At 45.3% G+C, this 23,520-nt stretch overlaps 1 protein-coding gene across 3 annotated transcripts in view; it reads left to right on the forward strand.

The window, feature by feature from the left end:
- abr (ABR activator of RhoGEF and GTPase) overlaps window positions 1-23,520 on the forward strand; it is a 222,573-nt gene that overhangs the window by 188,813 nt on the left and 10,240 nt on the right. Inside the window, exon 1 of one of the 3 annotated variants that reach the window (XM_038975589.1) lies at window positions 12,084-12,696. The exons of the other annotated variants lie outside the window; for them this stretch is intronic. Within the exon in view, the coding sequence (XP_038831517.1) occupies window positions 12,496-12,696 (201 nt within the window). The 5' untranslated portion in view covers window positions 12,084-12,495. Of the gene's footprint in view, window positions 1-12,083; window positions 12,697-23,520 lie in introns of those variants that run through there. 3 annotated transcript variants of the gene reach the window in all.

The raw sequence follows: 23,520 nt of genomic DNA on the forward strand, positions 1-23,520 counted from the left end.
TTTCACTGTACTAATGTCTATTTCAGAGACACAGAGAACATTGAAGGATGTAGTGTGTTGTGTAATAGATTTTGAGGTTTTTGAGGAGTGTGGCGAGAAAGCGAGAATGCCCTACAGTGCGGAGAGAGTGGGCATCTTTGAATGGAGTATAGATGTAGAGTAGATAGAACTGCTGCAGGCTTCTGACCATAAGACTGGGAGGAGAGATAATGGTGGGGCTGGAGAAAGGCCAGGGCTCACTGACCACACTCCTCACTGTGAATAGGAGGAAGGAGAGGGAAAGGAGAAGACATCCCATTTTGATACTCAAAATCACAAGTGGGATTTTAGCTTATTGATGGACTTGAAAGTGGTTTGTTGACAGGAGGAGATTTAATGTACTCGTGCGTGACTATTTTGAATAATTCGTTCCTACGTCCTCTGCAGTTCCTCTGAAGTTTTCAACTGTCTTCATGGAGTGAACAACATGCTGTTTCAGCAACATGATTATCATACAGCCTGCTGCCAATATCTGCCTTCTCCCAACACTAGTAACCTGATCTGTGTTTATATTGGAAGAACAGCTCAGAGAGGCCAGGCCAAGATAGACAGCACCACAGGACCAAGGTCACCAGGACTGCTACTCAACATCAGATGGATGCCATAATGGTTCAGGCTGGGTTATAGGTTATAGTGTCAGGCTCAGTGTGGAGCTACAAATCTGCCTAAGGAGGATTGCTTTTGCCTCCTGGGTTCGTGGAATGTTAAAGTAGAGGTTGGCTGGATGTATGGCTACATCAGGAGGGCTGTTTTAGGAGTGGCTATTGATTTTCCTCTGTTATTCTCACCGGGAAATAGATGTTTGTTTCACACAGCCTGGAACTGATGGCTTTTACACATTGTGAAGCGGAACTGACCTTTTCATGATTTGTTTAATGGTGGGCATTGCCAATGATGACGATAATGAGGTTTTTAGCTTCTCTTTGACCTTTGAACTAGAGTTATATAGAGACCTTTTTGTGACCTTGCTCTCCCCTCTTTAAGGTTTAGCAGCACCACATTCTTTTTTTGAGACATGTTTTCCTTCCCTCCCTCCTCTCTCACACCATCACCTCTCCAGCTGTTTGTGGTGGTTATGGCTGCAGCTGAGGCCTAACACACACATCTATTTACCCGGCTGGCTGACTGGCCGGCTGACTGACTGGCCGGCTGACTGACTGGCCGGCTGACTGACTGGCCGGCTGACTGACTGGCCGGCTGACTGACTGGCCGGCTGACTGACTGGCCGGCTGACTGACTGACTGACTGGCCGGCTGACTGACTGACTGACTGGCCGGCTGACTGACTGACTGACTGGCCGGCTGACTGACTGACTGGCCGGCTGACTGACTGACTGACTGGCCGGCTGACTGAATTATTTAAACAGGTGGAACTCCACTCAGATCTCCATCTCATTTCAGGAGTAGGTCAAAGGGCACAGGTCCTGACTGCTTCATATCTTTTTTACTACCACAGACTCAATGTTTCAAACACAAGGGACAGCAGCAGGAATGTATTCACCATAAAGGCTGTCGGTATCTTTTTAAAAGCTTGGCAAAATTCACCTGGGTTCATTTATTTTCTTGTGATTGACATTTTAGTTGGAGATGATGAAATGATCATATTGTTTTGGCCAGTACTCTGAGTTTTACCTGGTGACCTTATGCTCCACTAAACCCATGACGACCACACATTAAATCTAGATCACAAATCTAGAGTAGTTTCTCTCAGGTTTCCTTCCTTCTGTGTCAGTGAGTTGTTCCCATCCATGTCCCCTGCCTGGTCTGTGGGTAACAAACCACTGAGATCCGGGGGAACACCGTTTGTATGTATGTACGTATACATTATGTAGTGCTACACATTTTTTCATTTACATTTTAGTAATTTAGCAGACGCTCTTATCCATAGCGACTTACAGGAGGAATGTGGGTTAAGTGCCTTGCTCAAGTGCACATTGGCAGATTTTTTTCACCTATTCCTCTCTGGGATTCGAACCAGCGACCTTTCGGTTACTGGCCCAATGCTCTTTACCGCTAGGCTACCTGCCGACTGACTTCTACCAATAAACCCCCCAAAATGGCTAGCCTACCTGCTCCACTTTAACTGAGCATGACTGAGCACTCCCCCACAGTAGCCAGCACACCGAGAGTCCACAGCATCCCCCAGTAACACTGCCTTTCCTGGAGAGCTCTTAAACTAGAGAACAGCCAGGCACCATAACCATCACCAGCACTTCCTATGAATTAAAGATGATCTTCCATGTTCATTATGCTGTTCAGCCATCTCTCCTGGGTAAGGGAGAACTAGCTATGCTACAGTCGTTCTGTATATGAAGCAGGAGGTTTGTCAGCCAGACAAGCACAGAGATCGTTAGCTACCGCTCCTCGTTACCGCTAGCTCGGGTCTTGCATCAGTACGATTCCGTCACCCCACCACCATGTGGTGTTTCGCTGCAGCAGCACCGTATTGATCTAACAGAGCCCGTACGTGCACTAGTGCAACTATCGTCTCCATGGCAACGGCGTGGTTGAAGGTGAGCTCCCCCCAGTGGGTTGATCAGTCAGGGTTGTGAACAGACACAGGACGCAACCCCCCCTGACAACCTTCCCTATGCCCCCTCTCTCCCCATCCAGCCTTTCCATCCCTCACTTCCCTCACATCTCTGCTTCCCATCCATCCGCTCTCAGAGACAGTGAGTGCTCTATGCTCCTTTTGTTCGAAGAGTCTGTAGTGATGATAGTGTTTAATCTGAGTTCTGCCCCCAGTCCACTCACATGAAAGCAGGAGGGCTCAGCCAGGGAAGACCCCCCTCTGGGCTGTCAGCTTCTCACCCTGGGCTCCCCTTCACATGAAAGACCTGACACATGGTCACGCACATCATGAACTCACACACACATACTGAGCCTGCATGTATGTGTACACACACACTCACACACACACACCTTACCCTTGCCCCTCCCTGCAAACCCCAGCTGTCATTCCATTGTGATTCTGAGCAGCACAGCAGTATCTATCCCCCCCCCCCCTCGTGTACAGTTTTAGTAAAAGAATGAGGCAAGATAGGAAGGAGGGAAAATGGCGGAGGGGGGTAATTTAGGAGTGATATTTATAGAGGTGGGCTACCATGGTATTGGAGAATTAAAGCTGATTGAATTATCCGCCAAGGATATGGCTTATGGCTATCTGTATTACCAGGCTGTCACAACCACCAATCATAGGCCTCCACCACTGCCCATAGCCCCACCCCTTCCACGCACACAGTACACCACACACCACACACACCTCACAATGACCCATAGATGAATCCAGTGTAGTCAGTCATTTTTTTACGAGGAATCTTAATAACCCCAAAGCATCTCCACTTTCATTAGATTTCATCATGAGTTATGATCCTGTGTTTTCATTTATCACATGTATTTCATAATCTGGTTAAAGGGAATGCCTCTCCTGCTATGTCTGTGATGGATGCACTAACTACACTATTATTCTCTAGGATGGTTTGACCTGGAATTGTATTTGTATTTTTTATTTTTACCCCATTTTCTCCCCAATTTCGTGGTATCCAATTGGTAGTTAGTCTTGTCTCATCGCTGCAACTCCCCTACGGACTCGGGAGAGGCGTCTATCGAAAGCCATGCGTCCTCCGAAGCATGACCCTGCCAAGCTGCACTGCTTCTTGACACACTGCTCGCTTAATCTGGAAGCCAACCGCACCAATGTGTTGGAGGAAACACCGTCCAGCTGTAAAAGTGTGTCGGTTCATGTTACCGGTGGATGTCAGTTCAAAGCCCTCATGTTTGGTTTCTACTCTAGAACGAGATTCTTCATATTGGAATCCAAGCTGTACTTGCCAATGGAATGAATCAATTAATGCTAATTCACAAAACAGCCCAGGGTTGTTTTAAGGCCACTTCATACACGTTTGGAAATAAAGTGTGAAAGTCAAGTGAAGAATCGCAGGTAGGACTGAGTTGCGTCCTGGGCTGAGCCTATCTGTCTCTTATGGAGCCGCTCGATAATGGAGAAGTCTTTATAGAGGGCTGTGAGGCTAACTGTGCCACCCTGGTTGTCTATACTGAACAAAAATATAAATGCAACATGCAGCGAAGATTTTACTGAGTTACTGAGTTATTTCCTCATGAGAGGAAATCAGTCAATATAAAAAAAGAATATTAGGCTCTAATCTATGGATTTCACATGACTGGGAATACAGATATACATCTGTTGGTCACAGATACCTTAAAAGAAGGTAGGGGCGCGGATCATAAAACCAGTCAGTATCTGGTGTGACCAGCATTTGCCTCATGCACCGAAACACATCGCCTTCGCATAGAGTTGATGAGGCTGCTGATTATGGCCTGTGGAATGTTGTCCCAGTCCTTTTCAATGGCTGTGCTAAGTTGCTGGATATTGGAAGGAACTGGAGCACACTGTTGTACACGTCGATCCAGAGCATCCCAAACATGCTCAACGAGTGACATGTCTCGAGTACGCAGGCCATTGAAGAACTGGGACATTTTCAGCTTCCAGGAATTGTGTACAGTTCCTTGCGACATGGGGCTGTGCATTATCATGCTGAAACATGAGGTAATGGCGGCGGATGAATGGCACGACAATGGACCTCAGGATCTTGTCACGGTATCTCTGTGCATTCAAATTGCCATTGATAAAATGCAGTTGTGTTCGTTGTCTGTAGTTTATGCCTGCCCATACCAAAACCCCACCGCCGCCATGTGGCACTCTGTTCACAACGTTGACATCAGCATACCGGTCGCCTACTGTACATGTCGCCATACACATGGTCTGGTAGTCTAGCAGTCTAGCCAGACACCTAGGTATTTGTAGTTGTCCACATATTCTAAATCAGAACCGTCCAGAGTGATGCTAGTCGGGCGGGTGGGTGCGGTGTGAGTTCAGTGTGTCAAATCGGAGGGCCTGTTGTCCGGACCTCTGGCAGTCTCTATGGGGGTGCCACAGGGTTCAATTCTCGGGCCGACTAATTTCTCTGTATACATCAATGATGTCGCTCTTGCTGCTGGTGATTCTCTGATCCACCTCTACGCAGACGACACCATTCTGTATACTTTTCACCCAGCTTTGGACACTGTGTTAACAAACCTCCAGACGAGCTTCAATGCCATACAACACTCCTTCCGTGGCCTCAAACTCCTCTAAATGCAAGCAAAACTAAATGCATGCTTTTCAACTGATCACTGCCCCCACCCGCCCGCCCGTCTAGCATCACTACTCTGGACGGTTCTGACTTGGAATATGTGGACAACTACAAATACATAGGTGTCTGGTTGGACTGTAAACTCTCCTTCCAGACTCATATTAAACATCTCCAATCCAAAATTAAATCTAGAATCGGGTTCCTATTTCGCAACAAAGCATCCTTCACTCATGCTGCCAAACATACCCTCGTAAAACTGACTATCCTACCGATCCTTGACTTCGGCGACGTCATTTACAAAATAGCCTCCAACACACTACTCAGCAAACTGGATGTAGTCTATCACAGTGCCATCCTTTTTGTCACCAAATCACCATATACTACCCACCACTGTGACCTGTATGCTCTCGTTGGCTGGCCCTCGCTACATATTCGTCACCAAACTCACTGGCTCCAGGTCATCTATAAGTCTTTGCGATGTAAAGCCCTGCCTTATCTCAGCTCACTGGTCACCATAGCAGCACACGCTCCAGCAGGTATATTTCACGGGTCACCCCCAAAGCCAACTCCTCCTTTGGCCGCCTTTCCTTCCAGTTCTCTGCTGCCAATGACTGGAAATGAATTGCAAAAATGACTGAAGCTGGATACTTATCTCCCTCACTAACTTTAAGCATCAGCTGTCAGAGCAGCTTACCGATCATTGCACCTGTACATAGCCCATCTGTAAATTGCCCACCCAAATACCTCATCCCCATGTTATTTTTTGCTCATTTGAACCCCAGTATCTATACTTGCACATTCATCTTCTGCACGTCTATCACCCCAGTGTTTAATTGCTAAATTGTAATTATTTCGCCACTATTTCCTATTTATTGCCTTACCTCCCTAATCTTACTACATTTGCACACACTGTAAATAGATTTTTCTGTTCTGTTATTGACTGTACGTTTGTTTATCTCATATGTAACTCTGTGTTTGTGTCGCACTGCTTTGCTCTATCTTGGCCAGGTCGCAGTTGTAAATGAGAACTTGTTCTCAACTGGCCTACCTCCCTCACTAAATTTAAGCATCAGGTATCTGAGCAGCTTACCGATCGCTGCAACTGTACACAGCCCATCTGTAAATAGCCCATCCAATCTACCTACCTCATCCCCATATTGTTTTTATTTACTTTTTTTTGCTCTTTTGCACACCAGTATTTCTACTTGCACATCAATCACTCCAGTGTTTATATGCTACATTGTAATTACTTCGCTACTATGGCCTATTTATTGCCTTACCTCATGCCATTTGCACATACTCTATATAGACTTTTTCTATTGTGTTATTTACTGTACGTTTGTTTATCCCATGTGTAACTCTGTTGCACTGCTTTGCTCTATCTTGGCCAGGTCGCAGTTGTAAATGAGAACTTGTTCTCAACTGGCCTACCTGGTGAAATAAATAAAATAAATAAAAATGTACTGCCAAATTCTCTCAAACAACGGATGCAGCTTGTGGTAGAGAAATTAACATTTAATTATCTGGCAACAGCTCTGATGAACATTCCTGCAGTCAGCATGCCAATGGCACGCTTCTTCAAAACTTGAGACCTCTGTGGCATTGTTGTGTGACACAACTGCACATTTTGAAGTGGCCTTTTATTGTCCCCGGCACAATGTGCACCTGTGTAATGAGCATGCTGTTTAATCAGCTTTTTGATATGCCACACCTGTCAGGTGGATGGATTATTTTGGCAAAGGAGAAATGCTCACTAACAGGTATGTAAACACATTTGTGCACAAAACCTGAGAGAAATAAGCTTTTTGTGTGTATAGAACATTTCTGGGATCTTTTATTTCAGCTCATGAAACATGGGAACAAGACTTTACATGTTGCGTTTATATTTTGGTTCAGTGTATAATTAAGACACAGGCCTGACAATGATGTCAGAACTAAGGCTCTCAGCAATGGCCAGACATATTGTAGGCTCCCATTTTTTTTGTTCTCTTTCTCTCTCCTATTTTTTTCTTTCTCTTTTTCTCGCTCCCCCCCCTCACTTTTTATCAAATCAAACTTTAATTGTCAGATGTGGTGAATACAACAGGTGTAGGTAGACCTTACTGTGAAATGTTTACTTATAAGCCCTTAACCAACAATAAGTAAGTAAGTAAATATTAGCATTTTTCTTTATATAATAAGAAAATAATTTGAAAAATATACTAAAGCAATAAAAAATGTTTTTACAATAAATAACAATAACGAGGCTATATACAGGGGTACTGGTACTATGTCAATGTGCGGGGGTACAGGTTAGTCCAGGTAATTGCGTAGGTAGGTAGGGGTAAAGTGACTGTCTCTACCTCTCTCCAAGCAAAGCTTTACACACATTCCAGGACCTGACATCATTATAGTGTTTGTGTGTGAGCATCTACAAACTCGCAAGTGTGTGTGTGTGTGATTCTGCCAAAGCAGGGTCTCCGCATATCCCACATAATGCAGAATAGATGATGTAGACATGTCATTATTTTGACATATCATTAACTCCATAAATAAGCCTTGAGGAAATACTGGAGGGGGGGTGTTGAATAGGTTTCGGCAAGTAGGAGTATGTGTGTTTGGGTACTGTTGAGTGAAATTCTGTGTGTTTGTGTGTGTGATGTCATTGTAATTTGGAGTGATGGACTAACTGTACTGTCAATCTTCAAGAAAGAATATTGCTGCAATGTTGATGAATGGATCTGCTCTCCCCTCAGCCCCATGTTCCTTATACTGAAGCTGTGTGGTGGAAGACAACACTGTCAAACACACAGATAAACAAACACCTACATGTTCTATTCTATATCATCTGATGGACACAGAAAGCTATTCTATCATCCTATGTGTATATGTACACCCCAGCCTTTATAACAGAAACACTCCTTAACAGTAGAGGAAATTAACCCAAGCTTTCTTCAGATACTTTAAATGAATTTAAAGAACATAGAATCTCTCATCATCGCTCTTAGACGGTGACTTCCCATTGAAGTACAGTACAGTAAAGACAAAAAAAGCCTTTGAGACAATGCAGGGTAACGGCTAACTAGACATCCTCTAAAAGAAGCCTTTGAGACAATGCAGGGTAACGGCTAACTAGACATCCTCTAAAAAAAGCCTTTGAGACAATGCAGGGTAACGGCTAACTAGACATCCTCTAAAAAAAGCCTTTGAGACAATGCAGGGTAACGGCTAACTAGACATCCTCTAAAAAAAGCCTTTGAGACAATGCAGGGTAACGGCTAACTAGACATCCTCTAAAAAAAGCCTTTGAGACAATGCAGGGTAACGGCTAACTAGACATCCTCTAAAAAAAGCCTTTGAGACAATGCAGGGTAACGGCTAACTAGACATCCTCTAAAAAAAGCCTTTGAGACAATGCAGGGTAACGGCTAACTAGACATCCTCTAAAAAAAGCCTTTGAGACAATGCAGGGTAACGGCTAACTAGACATCCTCTAAAAAAAGAGGAAGAGGTGCTGATCTATTGCCTTTTGTTGTTGATGCTGTCTGGCTGATCAGAGGGAAGAAGAGACAGTTGACAGTTGAAAGAGAAGCAGTGGAACACTAACAGCCAGTTGACTCTAGTGCTCCCAGTATGTCTTCCAGTATAGCTGGGATTTAATGGGAGCTGATTGTTCCAGTTGACTGAGGTGGAGACTTCCTGCTAGAACTGACAAATCTTTTTAAAGGCCCATTGCTATTCATTCACAGCAGGAGGACACGGTGGATTGCAACCATGATGGATTCAGGTCAAACTCATTCGGTGTTTATCTCTGTGCCAATACATTGTGAATATGGGGAATGATTCAGTGAATTGTTTTGGTTTTCATTGAATATACAGTGGAATCTTGCATTACTATCTAGCAGTGTGGCTGAGGAGTTCATGTTGTTTCTATGCCTCGTGCTGTGCCATAGTTGTCTGCCCCAAAAAATGCAAGTGACTAGGACTCCCTTAATCACCCAAAATATATATATAATTATAAAAGGTTCCCAGACATTCTTTCCAAGAAATGATGCACCAGACTGTATACATGTTTCATGCTTACAATCCTGAGTAAAAAATCAAAAATACCCTGCCAGGCTGAGTTCCTACTGCTACGGTCAGCCCCCTGATTGAAAACAGCAAAGAGCCAGGCAGAGACGAGGAGTTAGTCCCATCCGTCCGAAGCACAGATAGACCTAACACGCACATACTCACAGTTAAGGGCGCTAACTATCTCCTATCGGAACAAAGTTTTATTATCATCATTACAAGATGTCATTCACGTAACCCCCGTGGTCTGTCACGGTCATGTATGACATCATATTGAGTTCAGGCTGAAGGCTGACAACACTGACTGGCTTTGTTTAACTTGTGATAAGAGTTGTTGAGAGAGTGAACATTTGTTTGAATGGAAATACCAGTGATCAAGTACTGTACTGAACCGAGTAGTTGGCCTATCTTCTCCCTGCCTTTTGGCTTACATTCGTTTTGATTTAATCTTGCTTTGACCAAACTGATGGGTCTCTAGGCATAATGGCTGTGGGAAGAGCCTATTCTGATTTGCTTCAGAATGATTCTCATCTTACTGTGTGTATTTGTGCAATCAATGCATGCATTCCTCCTTTCATATATGACATGTGTGTTATCTGCCTGGTACCCTCTCTGTGTTCCCCTCCCATGACTCCGTGCTGCTATCTGAAGATAGCAGTCAGCCTCAGTATGGAGCGCATAGGGGGTCTGTGTGACCATACATAGCTACTGTTGTGGAGAGGAGACAATCTGTCTCTGTTACGCTATGAAATGCAGCCTTCCGTCGTTCTCCTTTTCTCCTTCATAGAAATAAATGGAGAATAGATATGGAGCCAGATAAATTATGACACGCATGGCTTTCCTGGATCGATCCATTCATTATACAATATACTATTCCCTTTCAAAGCTTGCAGCATAACCATCCATCATCCATGTCTGACTGTGTATCCCGAGTTGTGCTTTCTGAGAGTAGATTCTGATTCACTGTAGTAGTCTCCAGAGTGGCTGGAGATAATATATTGTATATGGGTCTTTCTATAAATAATGGGGCCAATGTGTGACATTGGGATCAACATTTCAAAATGGTTTGAAACATTTTTTTATTTTTTAAGCATTTCCACGTGTGTACTTAGAGGAATATAAGGTAATATATGCAAGTTGGCCCATAACTCAACCTATACAACACAGGTCTAGGATTATATTATATCAGAATAATTCATAGGAAGAGCTTTGGGTGTGGTGCATTAGTCTATCCTATATATTTGCGCACAGGAGACCAATACAAGGCACAAAAACATATGAAAACATAAACTAATTACCTTGATGCCTTCGCTGTTAAATCTAAAACCCTACTGTAAATCAAGCAGACAACAGCAGATGATCAACCTCAATTCGCCTGGGATAGTAGATCCAAAGTGGATCCAGGAACAACTGTCTTCACCGGCATAACGAATGAGGAGTGGCGACCTGTCATTCAGAGCCTGTTTTGAGCCCCACATTTGGCTACGTTTTTTATTTTGGGGGGGGTTGCCTGTTTTGCATGTTATTTTGGCAAACAATGTAAAAAATATATATATAATTGAGATAATAAAGCCGCAAACAAACATGGTCTCTTTTTTGCTTTCTTGAGTAAGGCAGCTCCAAAATGCAGGTGTTTCAGCCTAGCTCAGTTCTTTCTGTGGTGGGGCAACCAGCGGAAAATACGAAGCGTAGGGGTTCGTAATGTTCTCTAGTTGCGCCGTGATTGGCTCAGTGTTCTATCACTTATGGGGACACTACGTCACCACCAAATCTAAGAGTAGAGCTCGAAAATTCAAGACCCTTCGTGCTGCCATAGAGTTACATTAGAAGTGCCCATCCAATAAGGCTCAAGGTCATTGGTCAAGACAACAACCGTGATAAAGGGTTTTAAATCAACTCGTGAATTTTATTGAATATAGCTATGATCTCCCCTTATCTTAATGTAATGATGGAAAAAAAAAAATAGCAGATTATTATCAATGACTTAACAGCTGTAACAAGTTTTCCATTGTAGGAAATCCTCACTGGTACCCTAGTTTATAGAAAAACCCATATGAAGGATTCCCTGATATGTGTCTGGACGGCTGAGGGTGGTGGGGGTAAGGGGTTAACTAGCATAGTGGAAACACTGGGGGTCAATTATCCCTGCATCTCCCTATGGACAGGGGGGCAGGGGAGAGGGGCTGGAGGAGTGGGAGTGGAATCCCACTCTTAACACACACAAACTGATATAAACTCACACACATAATGGGCGGAGGACTCAGTGGAGTGTGGAAGCGTGGAGAAAACACATGGCAACATGCACACAGGGAGAGAGCTGATGTGCTTGTCAGATTACGAGAGGGTGTGTCAGTGTGAGAACCATTTAGTACCTTTTTTTCACCCTTCAAAATGTCATATTGTGAAATGTCATATTGTTCTTTGAGGTTCCATTACATGTAGCTGAAATGTGGTCCCAGTTCAGATGGGGTCTAAATCAACCTCTTGTCTCAGTCACATTGCCCTCTTCTCTCTCTCTCTCCCTCACATTCCTTACTTTCCCTCTTTTACTCACTTCCTTGATTGGTTACCAGTTGTGGGAAATTATGACATGCATGAACGCTAAGAGGAAAGGCACACAACAGGGTTTGTCATCTTTCTCTCTCTCTCTCTCTAGTTTTTTTTCTTAATCTCTTTCTTTTTCTCAGTTTGTTGGAGGTGTGTTCTCACATCTGGAGAAACAGGGCTGGTGACGGCAGCAGCTCATTCACTCCCCCTCCTTCTGCCCACGCTCCCCCCCCCTCTCTCCCACCATCCCTCCTCTCTCTCGCGCTCCCCCTCACACTGTGCTCCGTGTCTCTGTTTGCGTTACTGGAAATCAGATTGTGAGCTGTGGAGATGCTGGCAGAAGCAAAGTGTGGAATAATCTTGACATCCCAGAGAGGGACCAGTGTGGAATTCTCCGGCTTTAGAAGAAGACTGAAAACCATATCAGGATTCTCTGTTCTCACGGACTGAAACTGCCTGTCATACCTTGTGCCTTCCTTATTGCCTCATCTTAAAATTTGAAACGGACATTTTCACCTTTTTTCTTAAATGAACATCAACTGAGGGAGACCTTTTTTCGTCTCAACATTTAGAAGACAAATCCCCAACCTTAGACGTGAGGTTTTTCTGGACAGTGCTGGATCTGACCACTCAGGGAGTGGATACCTTTGGGATTTTACTCCCTGTTAGTTAGTTCATATTAACCCCTGCACACAGTCTCCGGTAGGATGACGGAGGTCCTGGTGTCCGACGTGAACCTGAACACAGTGTGTGAGCGGCTGGAGCAGCACTGCTGTGTGGTGGACCAGCAGCAGAACAACCAGCAGCAGCTTCAGCAGCCTGAAACCCCCTCCTCAGCCATCAAGAGGCACACCAACACCGGGGCCAAGCTATGGGGTCGCGTACGCAGCAAGCTCCTCAGACAAAAGGTCCCTACTTAATTTCTTGTCCTCTTTTTTTGTTATTTTCTCTCACTCTTCTTTTATCAGCTTAGTCCCGTTTTTTTTTTCTCTGTCATTGCTAAACTTTTTTTGCTCTCTTTACTCCCTCTTTCTCTCTGTGTTTGTTGTCATCTCTTTCTATCTCTTTCTATGGTCTTACGGGACTGACAAGGTCTCGCTGTGTACACCTAACTCGTACTGTAGCTTCAGCTAAAGCACTGCCTCTCTGCTCTGTGCTGATGCTATTAGATGACAGACTGGTAGTGAAATGCATTAAATGAATGATTTAGGTACAAGGGATAATTTACTGTTGGTGCGGAGCTACAGTGTTATTGCCCTGAGTACTGCGTGTGTGTGAGATACCACAGTGATTTTACACACTACACCCCTCCCACCACTTTCTCACCCTCTCATCCTCCTTCCACGTCTACCACTCTGCTCTTTTTGTCCCCTCGGTGCAAAGCCAGTGAATGGGCATGATGATATACCTCTGTGTGTGATAACAGATCTGTTTGTTATCAGGGGTGTTTTGGTGTAGCTGAGAGTCTGAGACTGCTCCCTCTGCTGTTCTGTTCTGAGAAGTTTTACCCCTAGACACAGATCTCAGCCAGTTCTGCATTCCCCCCCCCCTAATGGTTGAGGTGAGGATGTTGGTGATAGTAAGCTGATCCTAGATCTGTGTCTAAGGGCACCCTATACCCAGAGTGTGTTGCATTGGTAGAGGTTGGATATGACTAACGATCCTCTCAGCAGGGCACCTGGGAACCCGGGGTGAGACTCATTAGGGCGTCTGGGAACCCGGGGTGAGACTCATTAGGGCACCTGGGAACCCGGGGTGAGACTCATTAGGGCACCTGGGAACCCGGGGTGAGACTCATTAGGGCACCTGGGAACCCGGGGTGAGACTCATTAGGGCACCTGGGAACCCGGGGTGAGACTCATTAGGGCACCTGGGAACCCGGGGTGAGACTCATTAGGGCACCTGGGAACCCGGGGTGAGACTCATTAGGGCACCTGGGAACCCGGGGTGAGACTCATTAGGGCACCTGGGAACCCGGGGTGAGACTCATTAGGGCACCTGGGAACCCGGGGTGAGACTCATTACTGACACATTCCTACCTAATTAGACATGGCAATTACTGTCACCAGAACGCCAGGCTGAGGAGAAGCATGGTCCAGCTTACTGCTCTTTCAAGTTGGACTGACTCCTCTGTCTGGGGAATAGACACTTATGCATATACACACACACGCACAATCACAGCTGCTGTTGTAAATATGCCTTTGCTTCAGGTTCTAGGCCATGACTCATGCGTTGGAGGAAGAAGGTTCTTTTTTTAGGAGATACTGTTTTTATCCCCGGTGCTACAGGTCTTTTACAGAGGCAGTTGGTCTATGTCTGTTTTTATCCCCGGTGCTACAGGTCTTTTACAGAGGCAGTTGGTCTATGTCTGTTTTTATCCCCGGTGCTACAGGTCTTTTACAGAGGCAGTTGGTCTATGTCTGTTTTTATCCCCGGTGCTACAGGTCTTTTACAGAGGCAGTTGGTCTATGTCTGTTTTTATCCCCGGTGCTACAGGTCTTTTACAGAGGCAGTTGGTCTATGTCTGTTTTTATCCCCGGTGCTACAGGTCTTTTACAGAGGCAGTTGGTCTATGTCTGTTTTTATCCCCGGTGCTACAGGTCTTTTACAGAGGCAGTTGGTCTATGTCTGTTTTTATCCCCGGTGCTACAGGTCTTTTACAGAGGCAGTTGGTCTATGTCTGTTTTTATCCCCGGTGCTACAGGTCTTTTACAGAGGCAGTTGGTCTATGTCTGTTTTTATCCCCGGTGCTACAGGTCTTTTACAGAGGCAGTTGGTCTATGTCTGTTTTTATCCCCGGTGCTACAGGTCTTTTACAGAGGCAGTTGGTCTATGCCTGTTTTTATATCAATGTGCTGGTAACCATTCGCCACTCTACTGCTTAATATGGTGGGAGTTTCAAGGTGTATGTCTGTGAACATGCAATACACAGTGTTAGACCGAGGAAACTAGGTTTGTATATTTCTGCACTGGTAGCACTTTGAGCAACAGCAGTAATTGATGTGCAGGATAAAGGAGGACAAAACCGTGGTGCTATACTAGAACAAAGGATCCAAGATCAGGGCTGGAGTGAACTCTGTCTGCAGCAGCACTTTAGACCTGGGTTCAAATACGATTTGAAATCATTTCATGTATCATTTGAAATCATTTAAAATAGATTGAGCTTCACAGGCAAATCCCTGACCATTCTTAGTATTTGAACAGGTCTGCTTTAGACAGGTCAATAAAGAGCGTTCGCTGCTTCTGATGGCTGGAGCTGACAGTGACAGGTATATCTCCTCTGCTAGTCTCTCCTGACACTGCAGCCTGAACCAGGATCAGGCCTGGATTACAGGCAGAAATCCCTTCAGCTTTACCCCATCGATATCAGCTGATCTCAGCTGATCCCAGACCTGTCCACACACCCCTCCTGGCTGAGTCCTTCTGAGTCCTCCCGCACTGCAGGTCTGATATGTGAATCTGAGAGAGAGGAGGAAAGGAGGGAGAGTAGGCTGGGTTGTTTTGCTTCTTATATTTAAATTACATAAATTGGTTTGTTCAGCTAAGTGCTGCACACTCTTGGTTTTCAAAATACACTGATACTCAGTTTACACACACAGAGCCACATTGACCTGTGTTTACACATCTGTACCTCTCTCATAATCACAGTATAATACACACCTTCACACACACATGCATACTTTAACGCTTGCACATATTTTCACACACTTGATCATGCACTTTCTTTTTTCTCTCTATCTAACACAGACATCCTCCCATAGGAGCATGCTTTCACCATCGTGGATGCAGCTATGAGGTCTCATTCATTCACGTTGAATGAGTCTTTGATGGTTGGGTCTGAGTAAACGTTAGGTCTATGAATGACCTCTGTCCCAGCCCGATCCTCACCCGACTGGGGTCATAAAGTGTGAGTTATTCCCCTCCATATTTCTCCTACAGCACCACAGAGAATCAGGCTTTGAACCGGAGCAGCTATAGAATCCCTACTATTACCACTCTACCACGCGCATGCTGTTAAGAGGTGCTAAGAAGCAGAGGAAGGAAAGAGAGAGAGAGAGTGTGTGTTGAACAGACTGCAGGACGTGACGGCGTGTTGAACAGGACTGCAGGGCGTGACGGCGTGTTGAACAGGACTGCAGGACGTGACGGCGTGTTGAACAGGACTGCAGGGCGTGACGGCGTGTTGAACAGGACTGCAGGGCGTGACGGCGTGTTGAACAGGACTGCAGGGCGTGACGGCGTGTTGAACAGGACTGCAGGGCGTGACGGCGTGTTGAACAGGACTGCAGGACGTGACGGCGTGTTGAACAGGACTGCAGGACGTGACGGCGTGTTGAACAGGACTGCAGGGCGTGACGGCGTGTTGAACAGGACTGCAGGGCGTGACGGCGTGTTGAACAGGACTGCAGGGCGTGACGGCGTGTTGAACAGGACTGCAGGACGTGACGGCGTGTTGAACAGGACTGCAGGGCGTGACGGCGTGTTGAACAGGACTGCAGGACGTGACGGCGTGTTGAACAGGACTGCAGGGCGTGACGGCGTGTTGAACAGGACTGCAGGGCGTGACGGCGTGTTGAACAGGACTGCAGGGCGTGACGGCGTGTTGAACAGGACTGCAGGACGTGACGGCGTGTTGAACAGGACTGCAGGGCGTGACGGCGTGTTGAACAGGACTGCAGGGCGTGACGGCGTGTTGAACAGGACTGCAGGGCGTGACGGCGTGTTGAACAGGACTGCAGGGCGTGACGGCGTGTTGAACAGGACTGCAGGGCGTGACGGCGTGTTGAACAGGACTGCAGGGCGTGACGGCGTGTTGAACAGGACTGCAGGGCGTGACGGCGTGTTGAACAGGACTGCAGGGCGTGACGGCGTGTAGCTGCTAGCATGTATTAGTGAGATTTAGATTGAGGAAGACGAAGGGTGTGTGTATTTGTTTAACGTGTGTTAGTGAGTTTTAAACTGGGAGGGAGGTGTGTACTGACTGAGCACACAGGATCATTTATTTTCCAGCTCTAATTAAGACTATGCAGAGGAAGAAGCGGGAGGGACTCCAGTAGAGCTTAGGCTGGCAGAGAAAAGGTTTATTCGAGGCTGAATCCGATATTATGCCCCTTCTTAAATACCGTGTTCATTATGTTTTCTGTTAATTGTGTTTTGAGGCTATGTCCTCTTCAATACTGATTTCCATTTTGGCGAGTTATTTAAGCAATAAGGCCCGAGGAGGTGCTGTATATGGCCAATATACCACGGCTAAGGGCTGTTCTTAAGCACGACGCAGCATAGTGTCTCGACAGCCCTTAGCCGTGGTATATTGGCCATATAGCACAAACCCCGAGGTGCCTTATTGCTATTATAAACTGGTTACCAATGTAATTAGAGCAGTAAAAATAAAAGTTGTCATACCCGTGGTATATGGTCTGATATACCACGGCGGTCAGCCAATCAGCATTCAGGGCTCGAACCACCCAGTTTATAATGTTTTTTTTTACCCCTTGGTGGGCGTCAGTTACAGTATCCTTAGGAATCATGACGAGCAAAAGCAGGGAAAACGGGAACAGCAGTTTCCTGCTGGTTTGGAGTATGACAGAGTATGAAGTATAACAATTACGCCCATCCCAATCCCTAATCATATTTCTCCACACAGAAAATGATGGTATTCCATTTGAGTATGCTGATTAGTGTAGATGACATATTACTGTTTCATACCCCCGTGCCTCTTTAAAGGGCCTTAAAATGCCAGCCAGTACTCTAATGGAGTGTTTTATAGGGCATATAAATCTGACTGTCACTAAAGGGGGTCCAGCCCTTCACTGTCCCCCACGCTCCCCCACCAGACACCCTCGGGCTGGCTAATGCGCTCCATGAGGGGTGGAGGGGGCAGGGGAGCATCCTCAGGCTGCTACCCAAGATGACCCTCTCCCTGCTGGGCTGGGTCAAACCTGCTGCCCCTGGTAGAAGAGTGGGTATTTTTTGTCTCCGTCTCTCCCTCCATGGGGCCTACATGAATCATCCAAATAGTCTAGGACAGTGGTTCCCAAACTTTTTACAGTCCCGTACCCCTTCAAACGTTCAACCTCCAGCTGCGTACCAAGGTCAGCGCACTCTCAAATGTTGTTTTTGTAAGCCTGCCTGGGTCGTTTTGGCTAACAAGTGTCTACCAACACAGACTATTAGCATTCGGGCTAGACTAGAGGAATGAAAGTGAAACAAAATATCCTCTCAAACACTATCAATGGTGTTGCTAACGGACTAATAAACACTTTCCATCCAAGACCAAGAAGAAAGTCATCAAGGTATTGAAAATGTGTTTGATAATGCAATTGAAAAAGCACTTTTGGGTCATTCTCACGAAACTGTGAACAAAAATATATATATTCTCTTGAATCACTGAGATTAGGATCTGTACTTATCATTTTCATAACTATTATTATGATGTAATGTATAACATGACCTAAATGTAATCCGGACGCATTTCGGTAATTCAGGCGCAAATTTTCTATGTATTTAAAATAAGACACTTTCCCATAAACTAGACATCTTAGTTCTCAGAATTATAATAGATTTTAGCAAATGCATCATGGTTTTGTACCTCAATTTGCTACAGACATTTTAAAACTGGTTTCATGAGAATCATCCTTCTATGAGTTAACAGAAGATTAAACAGAGAGACGTTGTTGCAACCGCCAATCATAAGAACCTCCTCTCTCTGTCCTCCACTCTGCAGGCTACTGTGAGGCTGCCCTGCATGGGTCCTCTCTCTGTCCTCCACTCTGCAGGCTACTGTGAGGCTGCCCTGCATGGGTCCTCTCTCTGTCCTCCACTCTGCAGGCTACTGTGAGGCTGCCCTGCATGGGTCCTCTCTCTGTCCTCCACTCTGCAGGCTACTGTGAGGCTGCCCTGCATGGGTCCTCTTTCTGTCCTCCACTCTGCAGGCTACTGTGAGGCTGCCCTGCATGGGTCCTCTCTCTGTCCTCCACTCTGCAGGCTACTGTGAGGCTGCCCTGCATGGGTCCTCTCTCTGTCCTCCACTCTGCAGGCTACTGTGAGGCTGCCCTGCATGGGTCCTCTCTCTGTCCTCCACTCTGCAGGCTACTGTGAGGCTGCCCTGCATGGGTCCTCTCTCTGTCCTCCACTCTGCAGGCTACTGTGAGGCTGCCCTGCATGGGTCCTCTCTCTGTCCTCCACTCTGCAGGCTACTGTGAGGCTGCCCTGCATGGGTCCTCTCTCTGTCCTCCACTCTGCAGGCTACCGTGAGGCTGCCCTGCATGGGTCCTCTCTCTGTCCTCCACTCTGCAGGCTACTGTGAGGCTGCCCTGCATGGGTCCTCTCTCTGTCCTCCACTCTGCAGGCTACTGTGAGGCTGCCCTGCATGGGTCCTCTCTCTGTAGTGAACAGAACTGAGAACATTCGTGTCCCTGCTGGTGTCTAAAGGACAGGTCACGCGCTCTCCTGTACTAAATATACATGTAAATAAATCATCAGTGTTAGTCACACTTGCTGCAGGCAGGAACATGCTGTTGCATAAGCCTTGTCTTTAAGCAGATGCCTTTATGTTCCATGATGTTTATGAAGCTGGATCTTATACAGTATGACTTAGACACACTGCCTTTAGAAGGCTGTGATAGGTTGCTTGGGCTGGTCTATGGCCAATCACAACTCTCCAACTGCTGAGAAGCATGCTGGTTGGCTCAAACCAGGAAGTCTTGCCAGGAAGCTCATGGCAACCGAGTCACGGAGGCCTTCTCACATGTCAATCATGACATCAGCAGCTGTTTACCGAGGCATCATATTATTACTAAGTAGAGGGATTTACATAATTACTATATTATGTGTATTTACACTTATGTTAATCTACAGCTAATTTTTGACAGACTATCATAATCTCATATTGCTTTTGTTTACAATCATCAAGCCGATAATATAACCTGTTAGCAGAAAAAAATATTAGGGTCTTGTTTTTACAGGACTTAATAAACAAAAACAATCCCTAGGTTGGTGTTTTTAATCAAATGAAACCCACGGTCCATGCAGTTGAGCTAGCTAGTCTCTAATTAAACTGGATGTGAACATTGCTGCTTATTGCTAATTTATAACAGAACAGTCAGTCACTGAATAAATATTTAAATTGTAGTGTCCCAGTGAACAGAAAGTGAAAGGTACAAGGAATGTAGCGAAGTACAAAATAAAATATTAAAAGGAATTAATTAATTCAGTGTATGACAATTCCATACTTTATCATAATTAAGTTATGCTTTAAATATCGCTGCCAAAATACATTAACATTCCTAATTAATCCAACAATGGATTAATTAAAGATTATGGAGAGCGTCTGTATAATCAGAGTGCACACGTTTCTTCCCTGATGTCATTGTCAATTTACAACATTGTCATGTTGTGAAACATACCAGTGCTTTAAAGTTCCACGTACATTATGTATGTATGTATGTATGTATGTATGTATGTATGTATGTATGTATGTATGTATGTATGTATGTATGTATGTATGTATGTATGTATGTATGTATGTGTACAGTGCCTTCAGAAAGTATTTTATTAGGATCCCCATTTGCTGTTGCAAAAGCAGCAGCTAATCTTCCTGGGGTCCACACAAAACATGAAACATGACATAATACAGAACATTCATAGACAAGAACAGCTCAAGGACAGAACTAAATTTTTTTAATAAAGGTACATGTAGCCTAGATATCAATGCATACACACAAATGTAGTGCCGTAAGGTGTTGCTTTATTCGTTTTTTTGAAACCAGGTTTGCTGTTTATTTGAGCAATATGAGATGGAACAGAGTTCCATGCAATAATGGCTCTATATAATAAGCTTCTGATTGGCTAATTGACTTAATTTGAGTCAATTGGAGGTGTACCTGTGGATGTATTTCAAGGCCAACCTTCGAACTTAGTGCCTCTTTGCTTGACATCATGGGAAAATCAAAAGAAATCAGCCAAGACCTCAGAAAAAAAATTGTGGACTACCACAAGTCTGGTTCATCCTTGGGAGCAATTTCCAAATGCCTGAAGGTACCACGTTCATCTGTACAAACAATAGTACACAAGTATAAACACCATGGGACCACGCAGCCGTTATACCGCTCAGGAAGGAGACACGTTCTGTCTCCTAGAGATGAGTGTACTTTCGTGCGAAAAGTGCACATCAATCCCAGAACAAGGACCCTGTGAAGATGCTGGAGGAAAAATGTACAAAAGTATTTATATCCACAGTAAAACGAGTCCTATATCAATATAACCTGAAAGGCCACTCAGCAGGGAAGAAGCCACTGCTCCAAAACCGCCATAAAAAAGCCAGACTACGGTTTGCAACTGCAAATGGGGACAAAGATCATACTTTTTGGAGAAATGTCCTCTGGTCTGATGAAACAAAAATAGAACTGTTTGGCCATAATGACCATCGTTATGTTTGGAGGAAAAAGGGGGAGGCTTGCAAGCCGAAGAACACCATCCCAACCATGAAGCACGGGGGTGGCAGCATCATGCTGTGGGGGTGCTTTGCTGCAGGAGGGACTGGTGCACTTCACAAAATAGATGGCATCATGAGGCAGGAAAATTATGTGGATATATTGAAGTAACATCTCAAGACATCAGTCAGGAAGTTAAAGCTTGGTCGCAAATGGGTCTTCCAAATGGACAATGACCCCAAGCATACTTCCAAAGTTGTGGCAAAATGGCTTCAGGACATCAAAGTCAAGGTATTGGAGTGGCCATCACAAAGCCCTGACCTCAATCCTATAGAAAATCTGTGGGCAGAACTGAAAAGCCTGTGCGAGCAAGGAGGCCTAGAAACCTGACTCAGTTACACCAGCTCTGTCAGGAGGAATGGACCAAAATTCACACAACTTATTGTGGGAAGCTTTTGGAAGGCTACCCAAAACGTTTGACCCAAGTTAAACAATTTAAAGGCAGTGCTACCAAATACTAATTGAGTGTATGTGAACTTCTGACCCACTGGGAATGTGATGAAAGAAATAAAAGCTGAAATAAATCATTCTCTCTACTATTATTCTGACATTTCACATTCTTAAAATAAAGTGGTGATCCTAACTGACCTAAGACAGGGAAATTTTACTAGGATTAAATGTCAGGAATTGTGAAAAACTGAGTTTAAATGTATTTGGTTAAGGTGTATGTAATCTTCCGACTTCAACTGTATATACCATCTACAGTTGTTTTTCTTCCCCAGAAGACCCATTACCGTTTCACATGCATCATTCATAAACCAGTTTCTTTCACCAAACTCCCCAACCTAGATCTGTCATTTTATGTCCTATGTTAGAAGCAGGTAACCGGTTGATGGAGATGGAGACTGCCATGTGTTGTAGATACAGTATACTCCGGAGAGTTGTGGAGAGGTATCTAGAATAGAAACCTCTCCAGAGGGACCTCAGCATCTGTTTGTCTACCTACTTCAATCCTGCCTGGTCTGTGCTCTGTCCCCCATAGGCAACAGCAGCGGGACGAGTAGAAGGGCATCTCATCATATGCCAAGTACAGTATGTGTGTGTATAGTTTGTTGTGTTTCCCTGCATATGTGAATGTTTGATGTATACTCAGTGGATGCGCCTTAAATTTGAACACGTGGCAGCCACTATTCACTGACCTATTCTATACCGTGTGAAGAAGCACACTGCAGATAAGTGGTGACCTCACAGTAACCTGAGTTGGCTCTCCTCCTGCCTTCTCTTCTCATCCACTCACTTTCCATCAATAATTATTTCCCCCTCTCGGTTGCCATAGTAACACAGTGTGCGTGGGTACTTGTGTAGAGGCGCTGGTATTGGCCGTGGAATGGCCTTACTGAAGAGCTCAGTGTCTTTCAACGTGGCACCGTCATAGGATGCCACCTTTCCATCAAGTCAGTTCGTCAAATCTCTGCCCTGCTAGAGCTGCCCCGGTCAACTGTAAGTGCTGTTATTGTAAAGTGGAAACGTCTAGGAGCAACAACGCCTCAGCCGAGCACTGTTAGACCACACAAGCTCACAGAACGGGACCGCAGAGTGCTGAACGTCTCTCCTCGGTTGCAACACCCACTACAGAGTTCCAAACTGCCTCTGGAAGCAACGTCAGCACAAGAACTGTTCGTCGGGAGCTTCATGAAATGGGTTTCCATGGCTGAGCAGTCGCACACAAGCCTAAGATCACCATGCGCAATGGCAAGTGTCGGCTGGAATGGTGTAAAGCTCACCGCCATTGGACTCTGGAGCAGTGGAAACGCGTTCTCTGGAGTGATGAATCATGCTTCACCATCTGGCAGTCTGACAGACTAATCTGGGTTAGCTGGATGTCAGGTGAACATTACCTGCCTGAATGCATAGTGCCAACTGTAAAGTTTGGTGGAGGAGGAATAATGGTCTGGGGCTGTTTTTCATGGTTGAAGCCAGGCCCCTTAGTGCCAGTGATGGGAAATCTTAACTCTACAGCATACAATGACATTCTAGGCGATTATGTGCTTCCAACTTTGTATCAACAGTTTGGGGAAGGCCCTTTCCTGTTCAGCATGACAATGCCCCCATGCACACTGGAAGAACTTGCACACTGGAATAACTTGACTGGCCTGCACAGAGCCCTGACCTCAACCACATCTAAGAACTTTGGGATAAATTGGAACACCGTCTGCGTGCCAGGTCTAATCGCCCAACATCAGTGCCCGACCTCACTAATGCTCTTGTGGCTGAATGGAAGCAAGTCCCTGCAGCAATGTG

This window comes from Salvelinus namaycush, chromosome 3 (assembly GCF_016432855.1).
Source record: "Salvelinus namaycush isolate Seneca chromosome 3, SaNama_1.0, whole genome shotgun sequence".
NCBI lineage: Eukaryota > Metazoa > Chordata > Actinopteri > Salmoniformes > Salmonidae > Salvelinus > Salvelinus namaycush.